This window comes from Taudactylus pleione, unplaced genomic scaffold, assembly GCF_031769625.1.
Source record: "Taudactylus pleione unplaced genomic scaffold, aTauple2 ptg000977l, whole genome shotgun sequence".
Lineage (NCBI taxonomy): Eukaryota > Metazoa > Chordata > Amphibia > Anura > Myobatrachidae > Taudactylus > Taudactylus pleione.
Window position 1 is genome coordinate 6,882,371 of NW_028285378.1, and position 16,495 is coordinate 6,898,865.

The 16,495-nt window shown below is 42.6% G+C and overlaps 1 protein-coding gene across 1 annotated transcript in view; it reads left to right on the forward strand.

Annotated features, from left to right (window-relative positions):
* The window catches only part of WDR75 (WD repeat domain 75), a 292,493-nt gene that overhangs the window by 129,892 nt on the left and 146,106 nt on the right, over nucleotides 1-16,495 (forward strand). The window contains exon 11 of the mRNA XM_088460739.1: nucleotides 7,648-7,763. Coding sequence (XP_088316865.1) covers nucleotides 7,648-7,763 — 116 coding nt within the window. The remainder of the gene's footprint in view (nucleotides 1-7,647; nucleotides 7,764-16,495) is intronic.

The following is a 16,495-nucleotide window of genomic DNA, read 5'->3' on the forward strand; positions in this document are numbered from 1 at the left end:
GGATCAAGTCTCAGATGATCCTTCTTTCCCCAGAGGTTCGTCTCTTTCTGGCGTGAATGCTTCTGACTGCTCATCTAAACAAAGGCCACCATCTGTGGATCCCAAAGTGGGTACTCCTCGCCACTGATGCCAGTCTTCGAAGATGGGGTGCGGTGACAAGTTTTCGCACTTTCCAGGGAAGGTGGACGTCTCAGGTAAGTCACCTGCTCATAAATATCTTGGAACTACAGGCAGTATACAGGGTACTAGTTCTAGCAGGAGCCCCTTCAAGGCAGGCCTGTCCAGATCCAGGCCGACAATGCAACTGCAGTAGCCTACTTCAACCATCAGGGAGGCACATGAAGTCGGGCAACCATGCGGGAAGTGGCAAACATTCTGACTTGGGCAGAATGTCATTTTCCGGCAATTTCCGCAATATTCATCCCAGGAGTCCACAACGGGGAAGCAGAATTCCTGAGTCATAAGGACATACATCCCGGGTAATGGGCTCTCCATCCAGAGGTCTTCCAGCTCCTAGTAGACAAGTGGGGACTACCAAATGTGAATCTTATGGGCTCACTGCACAATGACAGGATCCCCAGGTATGGGTCCAGGACAAGAAACCCTTCAGCCGCTTTTGTGGAGGCACGGGCAGTGGGGTGGGATTTCAGGTTGGCTTACAGGTTTCCTCCATTCTCTCTTCTACTAAGAATTCTCAGAAAATTCAAAAAGAAAGCGGTAGGGTTTTTCTAATAGCTCTGGCTTGGCCCAGGCACCATTGGTTCACCGACCTGATGTGACTCTCCATTGTTACTCCGCTCACACTTCCTCTACGGCCAGATCTTCTAGTGCAGGGTTCCTGTCTACATCCGGACCTACCTTGTCTTTCTTTGATGACTTGGCTCTTGAGACTTCCATCTTAAGAGCCAAAGGGTTTACCAACTCTGTGATTCATATGATGCTTGCGGCAAGAAAGCCTTCCTCTGCCCGCATCTATTACAGAATTTGGCATTCCTTTTTTCTATGGGGTTCCCATAGAAAAGTTGATTCTAACGTTTTTAGTGTCTCTCGAGTTCTGGCTTTTCTCCAGGCTGGATTAGACTTAGTCTGCGCAGTCAGTTTGGTTTTAGCGTAGAATTGCTCCCTTGCTTAGAACGTTTTGCAAGGTGTTCATTTGCAACCACATTTTGTTCCACGGGTGGCACCGTGGGATTTGTATTTGGTTCTCAGGGCACTACAGGCTCCCCCTTTTGAAGCTTTGAATACAGTGGACCTCAAGTGGTTGACAGCGAAGACCCTTTTTCTCCTTGCTATCTCCTCAGCTCGCAGAGTCTCTGATTTGGCGGCACTTTCATGTCGCCCCTCAGATTTACGCAGGCAGGCTATCTTCCAAAAAGTGCTATCCCATTTTCATATAAATTAAGAAATTGTTGTATCGGCTTTCAAGTTTTCAGGCCTTTCTACTGGTGAAGCTTCATTGGATGTGGTTCGAGCCCTTCGGATCTACGTGGATCGTGCCAACTCCATCAGGAAATCAGATGCACATTTTGTTTTGTATGGCTTTCACAAACGTGATTGGCCAACTAACAAGCAGACTCTGGCTCAGTGGCTGTGTATGACTTTTTCTCAAATTTATACGCAGGCTGATCTCCCGGTTTCCAGCAGGGTGACAGCACATTCAACTTGGTCTGTAGGACCTTCGTGGGCGGTTAGGCATGGCGCCTCGGCTGAACAGCTGTGCAAGACAGCCACTTGGGCTTCTGTCCACACCTTTATCAAATTCTATGCATGCTACTTTTGCCTCTCAGGAAGCTTCTTTTGGGCGGCGGATCCTTCTGTCGGCTGAGGAGTGTCCACCCCCCCTTAATGGAACTGCTTTAGGACATTCCAAAGATAGTTCCTGTGGACCCTGAAGAAGAAAATAAGAGTTATGGTAGACTTACCTTTTGAGCACTCTTTTTCTTCGCGGCCCATAGTGTCCACAGGGCACCTTCCCTGACTCACCTGTCTTCAGTGGGATCTGCTCCTTGTCACTGATTCTCTCTTTATTGTATGAGTGTTTCTAGTGTAATGTGTACTTCCTTCTCCACTTTTTCTCCTGCCACTGGGCTAGTTTACAAACTGGGGACCTGTGGCCGGAGGCGGGTTTCACACTGTATGGGGGAGGACCCAGTGCATCTGGAAAGAGTTGACTGTTTGGTGCCAGGTTTCCTCCAAACCACATATTCCCCAAAGTAGTTCCTGTGGACCCTATGGGCCTCGAAGAAAGAGTTTTCAAAGGTAAGTCTACCATAACTCTTTATTTTTGGAGTGGATGTAGGATCCACGTATATACCACACTCTCATTGTAGTGTTGGGTACTGTGATAAAATTAGATGAAAATATCTTTAACTTTCGGTAACTTTTTATTTAAGGGGAATGGCTGCACCTCTTTGGGGGGGTGTCTAGCTGCAGCATGTGAGAAGCACCTACTCACAGGAGCATGGCATAGCACTCAGCAGTTTGGACAAAAGTATTAACTATTATGACGACTGGACAGTCCCATAAAAGCTGCATATATAGTTGTATGTATTAAGATGTTATAATGAAGCAGACAAAAATGAAAGCGCAACAACTTTATTTTATACATTTCTTACGTATATAAGACCTAAAAATAATTTTTTATAGAGGTAGCTGGATGATGAACTTTATACAGATGTTGCCACATGCATCTATCCTCCGAGCGCTACAAGTCGCGCCAGACAACGCAGGTGCTCCATCTGACTTTATAGCGACAAGCGACTTTTGTGCAACTTTTTACCTTCAAAAGCTTCTTATTCACAACCAATGCGGATAGCTAACACAGGCAACTTCTGCTGGCTAAAATGATATGCATCATGCCTATGTTCTCTGGGCGTGTGCTGGTGTATCTGTATGCGAAACACTACATTAGTGTGTTATAGCCGCTGACACTAACGTAGTGTTTCACATATAGATACACCCGCACTCGCTCACAGATCATAGACATGCTGCATATAATTTTAATCAGCAGAAGCTGCTTGTTCTATCTATTTGAAGGTAAAAAGTCACACAAAAGACACTCGGCACTACCACCGAGTCACGCCACGACTCGACTAGAAGGGCTTTTTAAGGCACAAGGAGGCTAAATGTATGACCTTACGGTTTCACATGTCCCATTACGGCTGCTTAGACATGATCTGAAAATGTACAAAACCTATTGATTTTCTGCCACTCAAACTCCAAAAAGCAATGAAATTACGATCATTAAGGCTGACGCCTTAATGGACGTGCTCCTTGCGCAATACAGATATGGTATGCCATCACACCCTGTGGTTAACTGCAGATTCAGCACTCACAGAGTGAGATTGCGGTCACTCACAAAATGGTGGAGCTGCTAATTCACAGAATTGTGTACTCATTGGAATACACACATGCAGTCTATGCAACTAAGGTTTGAGCAGTTATGTGGTTCCCACATCCCACTCAGTGCCCGCATTCTTCCCATTTGATCGCCACAACAATCTCACTGGCTTCCAACATCCTTCTCACTGCATACATTTATCTAATTTAGAACACACGTTCAGCTCTTATTTTTAAAAATATCATACTCTGTCTATGCATTTACACTTTCTTCCCCTATATACCTCCATGCTGTTATATATTCCCCAATCCTTCTGCTGTGTGGTCTCCCAACTGTGATAGTCTGTGTTCCCTCATCCGCACCAAAGTTTTTCCCCAGCCGCACTGCCCTGCATCCGTGCTTTCTCCACAGCCACGTTGCAGTCTTTCTCTCATCTGTAGCACTTTTTTTTTTTTCCCTCCATCTGCACTACTCTGGTCCCCCAATCGAGCAACTCTGTCTCCCCCCACCACCCGCACCACTCTGTCTTCCTCCCCATCCACACCAATCTGTCTTCCCCAATGATTGTAATTCTTAGTGGCAGAAAATCAATAGATTTGGTGAATTTTCAGATCATGTCTAAGCAGCCTTAATGAGACATGTGAAACCGTAAGGTTTTTTCAGATCATGTCTAAGCAGCCTTAATGGGACATGTGAAACCGTAAGGTTTTTTGTCTATGGAATTTCATAGCTTTTTTAAAATGTATTAACTATCAGGGTTTGGAAGAGTAAACCGGGCCACCTGCAGGGGAGAAGGGCAACAAAATGGTACACTAACACAGGTGGAAGAGGGAACAGCACACAGGAGGTTGGTTTGGGAGGTGCAGAGTGCGAGACGGCTGAAGGCATGTGGGGTAGTGGCAGCAGCGGTGGTGCAGAGCAGTGGCAGCGGTGCAGTGCAAAGGGGCATCAGTGGGCGACAGAGGGCTCACTGATAGTGGGTATGCACCTGAGAAAATGAAATCAATAAGTCACAGATGCACGAATGCAGCAGTGAGATCCATCTACGCATCTGTTAAAAATTGAATGTGTAAAAGAAAAAAAAAAAGCGTAGCCCCGCCCCCTAGAAGACAACCGGCACTGGGCTTTGGAGCCTCAGAACTGTTTGTGCTACATACAAGGGACAAACGACATAGGGGTCCCCTGTATGAAGCACAACCAGTACCAGGCTTTTGAGAACCAGTCCTGGTTGCCGAAATATGGTGGGCAAATTACGTAAGGGTCCCCCCGTATTTGGCGCAACCAGCACTGGGCTCTGAGTCGGTCCTGATTCTGGAAATATAGGGGAAAAAAAAATGCACAGGGCCCCCCTGTATTTCCCAGAGCCAGCCCCGGACCATTTCTAGCAGGGGGGTGATGCCACAGACAGGGGAGCCCTTTCACCGGGCCTCCCCCCTGACTGCTAGTCATCCCAGGCCGGGGATCCCAGGGAACTTGGGGACCTCCCCAATAAAGGGGTCCCCCTCTCCAGGGCACCCCAGGCCCAGGCTGATAGCCCGGGGCTATCCCCAGCACCCCTGGGCGGTGGGTGCTGTGTTGATTTGTGTTTTGTATGAATGAATATAAAAATATTGTCTTTTGCAGTAGTACTACAGGTCTCAGCAGGCATCCCCCGCATACTGGCACATGGGGAACCACAAGTACCAGCAGACGGGGCCCTAAGGGCCTGCTGATACCTATAGTACCCCTGCAAAAGAAATATTAAAATAAAACCGACACCGTTTTTTAAATATTTTATTTAGCGGGACCTTCACCTGGGGGGCGGCAGCCTTAAGCTCTTTTACATGGCTGCCGCTCCCCCAAGACTTGTATGGCGTGTTCACCTAGAGGGCGACAGCCTTTAAGCTGTTTTTCCTGGCCGTCGCCCATCCAGGGCTTCTGTGGCGTTTTCTATCTTCTGTCTCCGGCAGCTCTTCACTGCTGCCTCCCCGTTGCTGACTGAGTGCACGGCAACTCGCGCTAGCAGTATTTAAGCCAGCCGAGGAGGCAGGGCGATGACGCTGAGGCGCCATTTTTGGAAAGGACACGCTCTGTTCTCACCATTGAAGTCAATGGTGAGAGCAGCTCATTGGCTGAGAGGCGGAAGGCTCAACCCTCTCAGCCAATGAGCGCTCCGCACCCGGATTTATGTACTGAAATCTCGGGGCGGAGCTGTCATTCGGGTAGTAGTGTTCTTAGAGAACACTACTAATGTGCGCGCTTCCAGGTATCTCATTTTTTTTTTTACAAGATTCTGGATTGTGTGAAAAGGACCTGATCCACGCATAGGAGGAAGTGAGTATGGAATTTTTTTTACAGGTACTCCCCATTGGATTATCTACTGGAGAAGAGGACAGAATGGCTTAAGGGATACTAGGTGAGTATGTGAGTTAAGTTGTGCATGTGTGAGTACATGTGTGTGTGTGTGTGTGTGCATGTATGTTTTAATAAAATTGTACTTTTCTATGGTGTGTTTTTTTAATATTGCTTTTGCTGTGGAATTAATAGTACCAGCAAGCCCGTAATGCCCCACATGCTGATACTTGTGGTTCTCCAAGTAACAGCATGCGGGGGAGGCTTGCTGGGAACTGTAGTTCCACAGCAAAAGCCAATATTTATATTTTCATATGCACCGCACTTTACATAATCAACCCGGCACCCACGTCCCAGGGTGCTGCGGATAGCTTGCGCTATCAGCCTGGGCCTTGGGTACCCTGGATAGGGGGACCCCTTTATTGGGGGGTGGGGTCCTCAGCTCTCCAGGGATCCCCGGCCTAGGCTAACTAGCGTCAGGGGAAATTTTTTTCCCCCTGTATTTCCAGAACCAGGACTGGCTCAGAGCCCAGTGCTGGTTGCGCTGAATACAGGGGACCCTTACGTCATTTGTCCACCGTATTTTGATAACTAGGACGGGTTCCTAAAAGCCTTGTGCTGGTTGTGCCTCATACGGGGGACCCCTACGTCATTTGTACCCTGTATTTAGCACATCCAGTACTGGCTTTCCAAAGCCCAGTGCTGGTGGTTGTTTTTGGGGAGGGAGCCACACCATTTATTTTTTTGGCATACTTTTTTTTTTTTAATTAAACACAGAAACAAAGACGGGTCCCACTACCCGTCCCTGCTTCTGTGCTTGTTTTTTTTTTTCAAACACAGATGCAGGTTTTACAGATATTCCAGATCCGCTCCTGCATCTGTGTGCTGCTACCTCCTCCGGGTCTTAACGTCTGCTATACCACCGCCCACACTGCCACCGCACAGCCGCCACTAACGTCCGCTACCGTCCCCGGTTCCCGGCCGCTAACCCCTACCCCCTCTCCCTCTCATCCTCATCCTGGCCACAGCAGACGCCGGCTTCCTTAACCCCGGCCCCCGCTTCCGCCCGCAAAAGGCAGCCATCTTCCTGCACACAAGTCAAGCCATAGTGATTACACCTGCTGAAAGCACCTACTGCGACTGCGCAAGGATTTGAAACTTCCTATCTATATAATGGCGGATTCGTGAGGTAATAGTTTAAAAACTGTAAGTTTCTCAATTACCTGAACCCCAAACGCCCTATTCTGGAACAATAGCTACCTAATAAAACAAACCCCGTCTAAATTCGCCCCCTACCCTGAGTTATGCCTTCCCAAAAATCCCACATAGAGAACAGCAGAAAAGTTGTCCTAATTGAGAATGTCAGAAGAAAGTGAAAGTTAAAACTTTACATTACTCCCAAAGCCTCATTTTTTTATGTTTTTGCCCTGAAATTTGCACGCAGCACCGAGCGACAGTTCTACCTGTCAAATTTCAGCCCGGACCCTCCGATAGCTTGTGAGATGTATCCCCTTAAACACCCTGCCCCTTTCCCGCCCGTGCGGGCTTCTCTATGGAGATTTCAGTTTTTTTCTATTCAGCCTTAATATAAGGGCGCGACCGTGCCCTTATAATGTATATAAATAAAAAATATCATACAAACTCGGTACTCACTCTTCAAACTGTAATTCCTTTGAATACAGGGAATGTTAGTTCCAAAGTATTGCAGTAATTTGTCAAGCTGACCAACCACTTCATCCCATATTTCATACCTTATTTACGCCTAACTTCCCAACACTTGGTTGCTGACGCCCTGCTGCGTATTTTAGTGTTATGCAGCAGTGTCTATAAACCATGTCCTTGTCCTGCATTGTTTTACACTGTTAACTGTTTATCTTGTGTACTCATTTATGTACTCTGTAAGGCACTACGAAACCTTTTTTGGCGCTATATAAATTAAAAATAATAATAATATAGTGTTTTCATTTCTTTTGCAGAAAATAAGGTTAGAACTGGCTTGCTTTTTGATCCTAGAAGCAAATCCTTGGTTCTCAATGGCAAACCAGGACATCTCCAGTTCTATTCACTGCATGATGACAAACAGCTATATAATGTAGGTACTAAGATGACTGCAGTATTTTTCTTATACACAACCTAAACAAAAACTACAGTATGCAACTCAGTTCCAAAATGTATTATTTTACTCGTACTGTTATTTTTTTCTACTTCTCGATTATCCTTACAAAACAGTTATTTCCTTGCATTTTCACGTTAGCATATCTAATGTGCAATACATTTGTGGTGCCCTGCATACTTCCTAAATATATGCTATTTGTAAGCTGCAACATTAGGTTTTAAATAATGCTCATAATGGCAGAAGTGACTTGGAATCACAATTACGAATTCAGTTGTTTACAAGCCTAAATCTCTGAGTAAAAGATGTTCTGCAGGGTATGAAGTTAAACATGCTTGTATAGAAGTAGAAATAGAGGAACACAGGGCTGAAAACAGCCAGAAAATATATACACAACACCACTTGATGTTGAAAACACAAATTGACATTTAATAAAGCATAAATAAGCATTAGTATAACAAATAAGGACATATAAATATTAACACTTGTCAAATAAAGCATTCTTACAAGCTATTGGGAATTTGAAGGCATTCATACAATATTAATGAATAGATGAGATGCTTGTAAAACTAGAAGTCACAAGGTTGCAAAGATAACATAAACTGTTGCATATAGAAGGGGGGGTAGTGCCCGCGCTTGCCCACAGATGATTGGTATGGTAATAAGTATAGAATTCGGGAATACGCTCAAAACACTGAGGTTGTATTCAAAAGGTATATTTAATGAAATTATTGCTGTAACCTTGTGTATTACAGATATTAATAAAATCAATGGTGTTGTTAGCAAACATACAGACACTTTTACTAGACAAGACAACACATAAACATATATACATACATGTGTGCAGATGCACAATAAGACCAGAGCAGACTGGCAAAGAGGAAGCGGGGGGAAGGGAGAAATAAGAGAGGGGGATTGGAGAACCAAAAATGCTATGATGAAGCACTTGCGTACTGCTGCTGTGTAGTACTTTGTATAGTGGTGGATGGTCACCCACAGCTGATGGTTATGATTAGGAATAGACAAATAGTTAATAAATGTTCCAACTATAAGGTGGTTCTGTGTGTGATCCACTGTTAATCACTGGGAAGTATACGTGGTATTGTGACCATGAGATGAAATAACGATGTGCAGTTCCAGTGGTATGCAGGGCCTCAAGGTGCGGCGTCCCGTGACCCCACGTCCACACATTCTACCGGAGTGTGTGGACGTGGCGCACTCCGGCTTGGTCCCTTTGGCAGCCTCGTGGATTTCCTGTGTGTTCGCGATACTTCCGGGTGCGGGTCTCGCGATACTGGAGGATGGTGTGGTACAGACGGCCATCTGTGTTACCTCCCAACGGAGGTATCTGTGCAGCTCGTGCACAGCTTGTGCACTTCTTAAAGTGTTGATGATGGCTCCGACGCGTAGCGGCCTGTTCAGCCTTCTTCAGGGATGCAATGTGGAATGTCTGGAGGGATTCCTTAAATGTCCACCTCCTGTGACGTCACATGTGTGAGCGGAGTCCCGGTTGTCATGGTAATATACGTGTCATTGATAGGATTATGCCGGGAAAACCTTTCTGATGTTACTGTGATTCCTATGATACACAGTATATCTTGTGAAGGATGCGGTGTGCCACTGTGAGTGGTTCCACTGTGGAGGATATGAGTAACTATCAGATGCAGACCACTATATTAAATAAAATTGATTGTCCGATGTGATCTCTCTATCATTGTATACATAGGGGACCTCACAGACAAATGTCATGGGTCACTTGTGTGTACCACATGTACACATAAAAACATGATCCATATACATATCTAAATGCACATATATCCACGTGCGCGAAGTCACACACACATACATATGTGCATATACACAAACATGTACACACACATACATATCCATAAACATAGACATAACGACTATATACATATGCATGCGTGTGCACACATATACATAGACACATGCATACACATACACATTACACACATATACACATAAAGAAAAGAGTTTTCACAAATAGGGATATAAATCTAAACCTTGTGTGAATATCCATACATGTGTGTACATACATATACAAACATGTACGTAAATCATCTAGTCTAAAAGGTTAGATTTGGAAGATATTGGTATGCCATAAAAGGTGTTGGGTATCTATCCTTTACTTCTATTATGGTTGATATTTTTTAATGGAATAAGTGCTACCGCCCTCCTAAATGTATATTGTTGAAGCTAGGAATTGGTGATGGTATATAAATATTGAATATTAATTAGTAATCACTATTTTCACCTCATCTATATTGAGGCCTTCAGGTTCAAATGTTTTTAGATCGAAAATCCATTTGAGTTCTTCCTTGCATAACTGGTGCTCGAAATTCCCACCTCTCCTGTTGGCTTTTATTTGTTTGATACCTATCACTTTCAGTAGTTTTGGATTGTTGTTATGATGGTTCTTGAAGTGGTTTGAGAGACTATGGGTTTCAAGACATTTGCGGATGTTATTCACGTGTTCTGCCATTCTTACCTTTAATTTCCTTTTTGTTGGTATATTATGTGTTTTTGTCATAAATTTTTCTTTATTGAAAAAAAAAAAGGAAAAAGAGGAAATACAAGCCACAATATAAGACAGATAAGTCACCAATATATAAGAAGTTGAATTTAACGTATCAACAATTTATGACAAAAATACATAACAATATACCAACAGATATACCAATTCACGATTATAATGAAGAAGAGGAACAGTTCTCGATTGTGAATACAGATACATCACTGGATACATCATTCTCCACATACAGTATAGAGGAAGACAACTCATATGAAAATATAGCAAGATTATCCTTAGAAAGAGGCTTCTCATTGAGTACTCTAGCAACAACAGAACAAATACATAACAAATCTGAAGGAACATGTCGAAGATTAGAAAAGAGCAACATCAATACCAACAATTTTTTAGGATTAGCAACGGACTGGGGGGGCACAACAACAACCGATCCTGAATGTGAAACACAAACGAAAACTAGAATAGCTAGAAGAGGATGTAGAGGAGGCACCAAACACACCAAAAAGGACCGCTCCAACAACAAGTCCATCAGAACACAAGAAGAATCAGGCATCTTTAATTTAAGCAGTATCCAACTCAATCAAAATCAAATTACATTACTCCACAAAGGACTTAAGTTCGCCCCAGAAAAGAAATTCAATAAATTTGAGACATGTCTGGACCTTCACCGGTTCATAAGGAAATTAACTTTGAAGAAATACCATTCAACAAGTTTACAGACGGAATATAAACCAAAAGAAGAACCGACATTCATACATTCAACACTGAAACCTAGATCAAAATTTTATCCACAACACCTTAAAGGATCCTTCATCAACACCTTTGAAAAATTAGTGATGAAAGACATAGAGAAGATTGAAACATAAGGGAAACATTAAATGAACATATCCAGAGCTGAGGAAGTAGCCCTGAAAGAACTTAGCGGAAATAAAAACTTGATCATCAAGCCAGCGGACAAAGGAGGAGGGGTGGTACTGCTTGGCAGAGCAGACTATGAACAAGAGTCTAACAGAATCCTTAGTGATGAACAAACTTATGAAGTCCTAAATGGAAATCCAACAGGAAAGTATCAAAAGACCTTAACAACACTCTTAAATGAGGGACTGACCAAAGGAATTCTCAACAAACATGAATTTGAATATCTAGACACTAAAGAACCAATAATACCAGTGTTTTATTATCTTCCAAAGGTCCATAAGAATCGAACACAACCCCCAGATAGGCCTATCATATCAGGGATTAATTCCCTAACATCGAATTTGTCATCATACATTGATTACTACCTTTAACCCTATGTCACACAACAAAAATCCTATGTAAGAGACACAACAGATATATTACTCAATATACAGAATATTAAATGGAATGAGGAGAACTGGCTTTGCACAAGTGACGTTACTTCTCTATACTCAATAATCAAGCATGAACAGGGATTAGAAACAGTACGTCATTTCTTACATGAAGATATCAACATGAAAAAAGAACAGGCAAATTTCATAGACCGGGGAATACAAAACATACTGAATCACAACTATGTGTGGTATGACAACAGATTCTGCAGGCAAACCACTGGCACAGCCATGGGCACCAAATTTGCCCCTAGCTATTCCAATCTATTTATGAGCAAATGGGAGATCGATACCATCTGGACCCAACATAGATTTGGGGCAAATTTGGTCCTCTGGCAACGCTTTATTGATGACGTCTTCTTCATATGGCAAGGGAACGAAACAACCCTACTAGAATTCATAAATTATATCAATGACAACAACAGTAAGCTAGTTTTCACCACTGACTACAGTAAGACTAAAGTCAATTTTCTTGACATCACAATTTTTATAGAAGGAGGAAAAATCAAAACATATCAAAAATCGGTTGATGTCAACAGCTACATCTCCTCTAACAGTGGACATCATCCCAGTTGGTTAGGAAACATCCCAATGAATCAATTTTGCAGAATCAAGAGAAACTGTACGAGACGAGGATTTTGAGGAACAAGCACTGGAAATGAAGACCCATTTCATCGAGAAACACTGCGATCAAGCTAAAGTGGATACAGCTATGAGAGAAGCCTCAAAACTAGAGAGAGATACACTTCTACAGACAAAAACAAACAAATCTGAAGAACCGAACAGTAAAGACCAAATTCGATTTATCACAGAATATAGTAGGGATGCTCCGAAACTTCAGACGATCCTAAAGAGACATTGGCATATATTATTGGGGGATGAGTTACTCAATGATACACTGCCAGCCAAACCGCTAGTAACATACAGGAAAGCACCAGATTTGAAGAAGAAATTAGTTGTTAATCACATCAAGGATAAGGAATCCACACAAACCACACTATTTGGAACAAAACAATCCAATGGTTTCTACTACTGCGGAACTTGCAGCAGTTGTAGAACAATGACCATCACGACGAAATGCATCAAAACATTTATCTCCAAAACAACCAAGAAGGAATACAAAATTGAAGAACACATCATGTGAAAGCAAGGGGATTATATACTTGGCAGAATGCCCGTGCGGCTACCAATACGTGGGGAGAACAAAAAGGAAATTAAAGGGAAGAACGGCAGAACACGTGAATAACATTCGCAAATGTCTTGAAACCCATAGTCTCTCAAACCACTTCAAGAACCATCATAACAACAATCCAAAACTACTGAAAGTGATAGGTATCAAACAAATAAAAGCCAACTGGAGAGGTGGGAATTTCGAGCACCGGTTATGCAAGGAAGAACTCAAATGGATTTTCAATCTAAAAACATTTGAACCTGAAGGCCTCAATATAGATAATGAGGTGAAAATAGTGATTACTAATTAATATTCAATATTTATATACCATCACCAATTCCTAGCGTCAACAATATACATTATGGAGGGCGGTAGCACTTACTCCATTAAAAAATATCAACCATAATAGAAGTACAGGATAGATACCCAACACCTTTTATGGCATACCAATATCTTCCAAATCTCACCTTTTGGACTAGATGATATACGTACATGTTTGTGTATGTATGTACACACATGTATGGATATTCACACAAGGTTTAGATTTATATCCCTATTTGTGCAAACTCTATCTTTATGTGTATATGTGTGTAATGTGTATGTGTATGCATGTGTCTATGTATATGTGTGTATGCGTGTGCATATGTATACAGTCGTTATGTCTATGTTTATGGATATGTATATGAATGTGTGTGTACATGCACATATGTATGTGTGTGTGACTCTTCGCGCACGTGTACATATGTGCATTTAGATATGTATATGGATCATGTTTTTATGTGTACATGTGGTACACAAGTGACACATGACATTTGTCTGTGAGGTCCCCTATGTATACAATGATAGAGAGATCACATCGGACAATCAATTTTATTTAATATAGTGGTCTGCATCTGATGGTTACTCATATCCTCCACAGTGGAACCACTCACAGTGGCACACCGCATCCTTCACAAGATATACTGTGTATCATAGGAATCACAGTAACATCAGAAAGGTTTTCCCGGCATAATCCTATCAATGACACGTATATTACCATGACAGCTGGGACTCCGCTCACACATGTGACGTCACAGGAGGTGGACATTTAAGGAATCCCTCCAGACATTCCACATTGCATCCCTGAAGAAGGCTGAACAGGCCGCTTCGCGTCGGAGCTATCATCAACACTTTAAGAAGTGCACAAGCTGCACAGACACCTCCGTTGGGAGGTAACACAGACGGCCGTCTGTACCACACCATCCTCCAGTATCGCGAGACCCGCACCCGGAAGTATCGCAAACACACAGGGAATCCACGAGGCTGCCGAAGGGACCAAGCCGGAGTGCGCCACGTCCACACACTGCGGCAGACGGAACCGAGAAGAAGCCAGGACGAGCATCACCCCGCACCCATCGCTCCCAACTCCGGGGCTCCGGTCGTGGAGAGGTGAGAAAGACTGGGACTGAGTGTTTTGGAAGAAGAGTGTGGGTAAGTAGGGTACCTGGGGTCACGGGACGCCGCACCTTGAGACCCTGCATACCACTGGAACTGCACATCGTTATTTCATCTCTTGGTCACAATACCACGTATACTTCCCAGTGATTAACAGTGGATCACACACAGAACCACTTTATAGTTGGAACATTTATTAACTATTTGTCTATTCCTAATCATAACCATCAGCTGTGGGTGACCATCCACCACTATACAAAGTACTACACAGCAGCAGTACGCAAGTGCTTCATCATAGCATTTTTGGTTTTTCCAATCCCCCTCTCTTATTTCTCCCTTCCCCCCGCTCCCTCTTTGCCAGTCTGCTCTGGTCTTATTGTGCATCTGCACACATGTATGTATATATGTTTGTGTTGTCTTGTCTAGTAAAAGTGTCTGTATGTTTGCTAACAGCACCATTGATTTTATTAATATCTGTAATACACAAGGTTACAGTAATAATTTCATTAAATATACCTTTTGAATACAACCTCAGTGTTTTGAGCGTATTCCAGAATTCTAAACTTATTACGATACCAATCATTTGTGGGCAAGCGTGGGCACTACCCTCCCTTCACTATATTTACTTAAGAGCCAGAGGTTCCTCTTATAAGTCCCTGCTGCTGCCTCGAACAGATCAGGTGAGTGAGCGCTGAGTGAACTATTCCCCCCTTTAAATGTTGCATATAGAACCATCTGTGGAGATCCGGATGAAAGATCGACATGGTTAATGTGGGAAGTGCTTGATATAAAATATTGTTGTGCAAATGTGTGTTTTTTTGTTTTTTTTGTTTTGTGACTGAAACCACTTTCGTAAGCATTAAATGCTAAGAAAATGAATATAACAGTACCAATGAAAGAATTAAATAATGTAAAAAGAATGAAATAAATAAAAATGGAAATAAAGATAATTATGTGAATAAAATAAAACAAAATGCTAACAAACTTAAACAATAAAGGGTGTTAAAAAAATTTGCAGCATGTAATGTTTAAGTTTTTTCTGTGTGAATTGGGTGCAGTTGTTACAATGATAAAAACCTTTTGTTTCCACTTATCCCTTCAAGTGGAATATAGCTAGAAGTCAATGATGTTTGTAAGGTCACAAAATGATCGGCGCTTAATTTAATCACATTATAAAAGGCTTATATTCAGGATAGTCATTCCCATATTCATGTCTCATTGGAATCAAGAAAGTCAATAGTATCGGTGCGGACTGCAGACAATATAGTTAACAGGGTTAGAGTGTGCAGATTGTTTTTTTTAGAAAAAGCAATAATGATCGGTTTCTCCGCCTACACAAAACCTGTGGAAGCCGCCAATTTTGTGTAGGCGGAGAAATATGTAGAGGAGATTGGTGCAGGACTACACTAACTACCATAAGAAGTCCAGCTGCGTTGTCAGGCGACTGAAATCCTGTCCGGTGACACGGATGCTCAGGAGCCAAGTGTAAACATCACACACAGTTTGTGCGGCTCACGGAACGCATGGGGACGCCCAGCATATAGGGACTTCTAGCCAGCAGCAATAAGGACTTTCGGGCTATAGTGTGAGTTTCACTCGTGCACATTATTGCTTTTTCTAAAAAAAACAAATCTGCACACTCTAACCCTGTTAACTATATGGTCTGCAGTCCGCACCGATACTATTGACTTTCTTGATTCCAATGAGACATGATTATGGGAATGACTATCCTGAATATAGGCCTATAAATATGTGATTAATTGCATATGGAAACAGCACTGATTTCTATTCTAATGAGACATGAATACGTGGATTAAACACTCTGAATATAAGCTCATGTGTGTGATTTAATTACACACAGTAACATGTGCTGTTGTGACTATATTTTTTCAACAAACTTTAAGTTGCAATATCTTATCCCAAATGCAATTCTAGGTATTGCTAATATTTGATTACTGGAGGATACATTGTTTTTAATCATTATATGCCAAATGGTCAGTATGTTTCACAAAGGACTGTGACTGAACATTCTTTTTTTGAATAATAGAGATTATCACTACCAAGCATCAGAAAAAGTTTTTTCTACTTCAGGGTCCATAGGGTATCCACAGGATACCTTGGGGTATAGGTGATGCCGTTAGGCATCGGGCACCATAGAGTAAGCTTTCAGCCTCCCAGGATGCACTAGGGTCCCCCTCCTATACCCCGC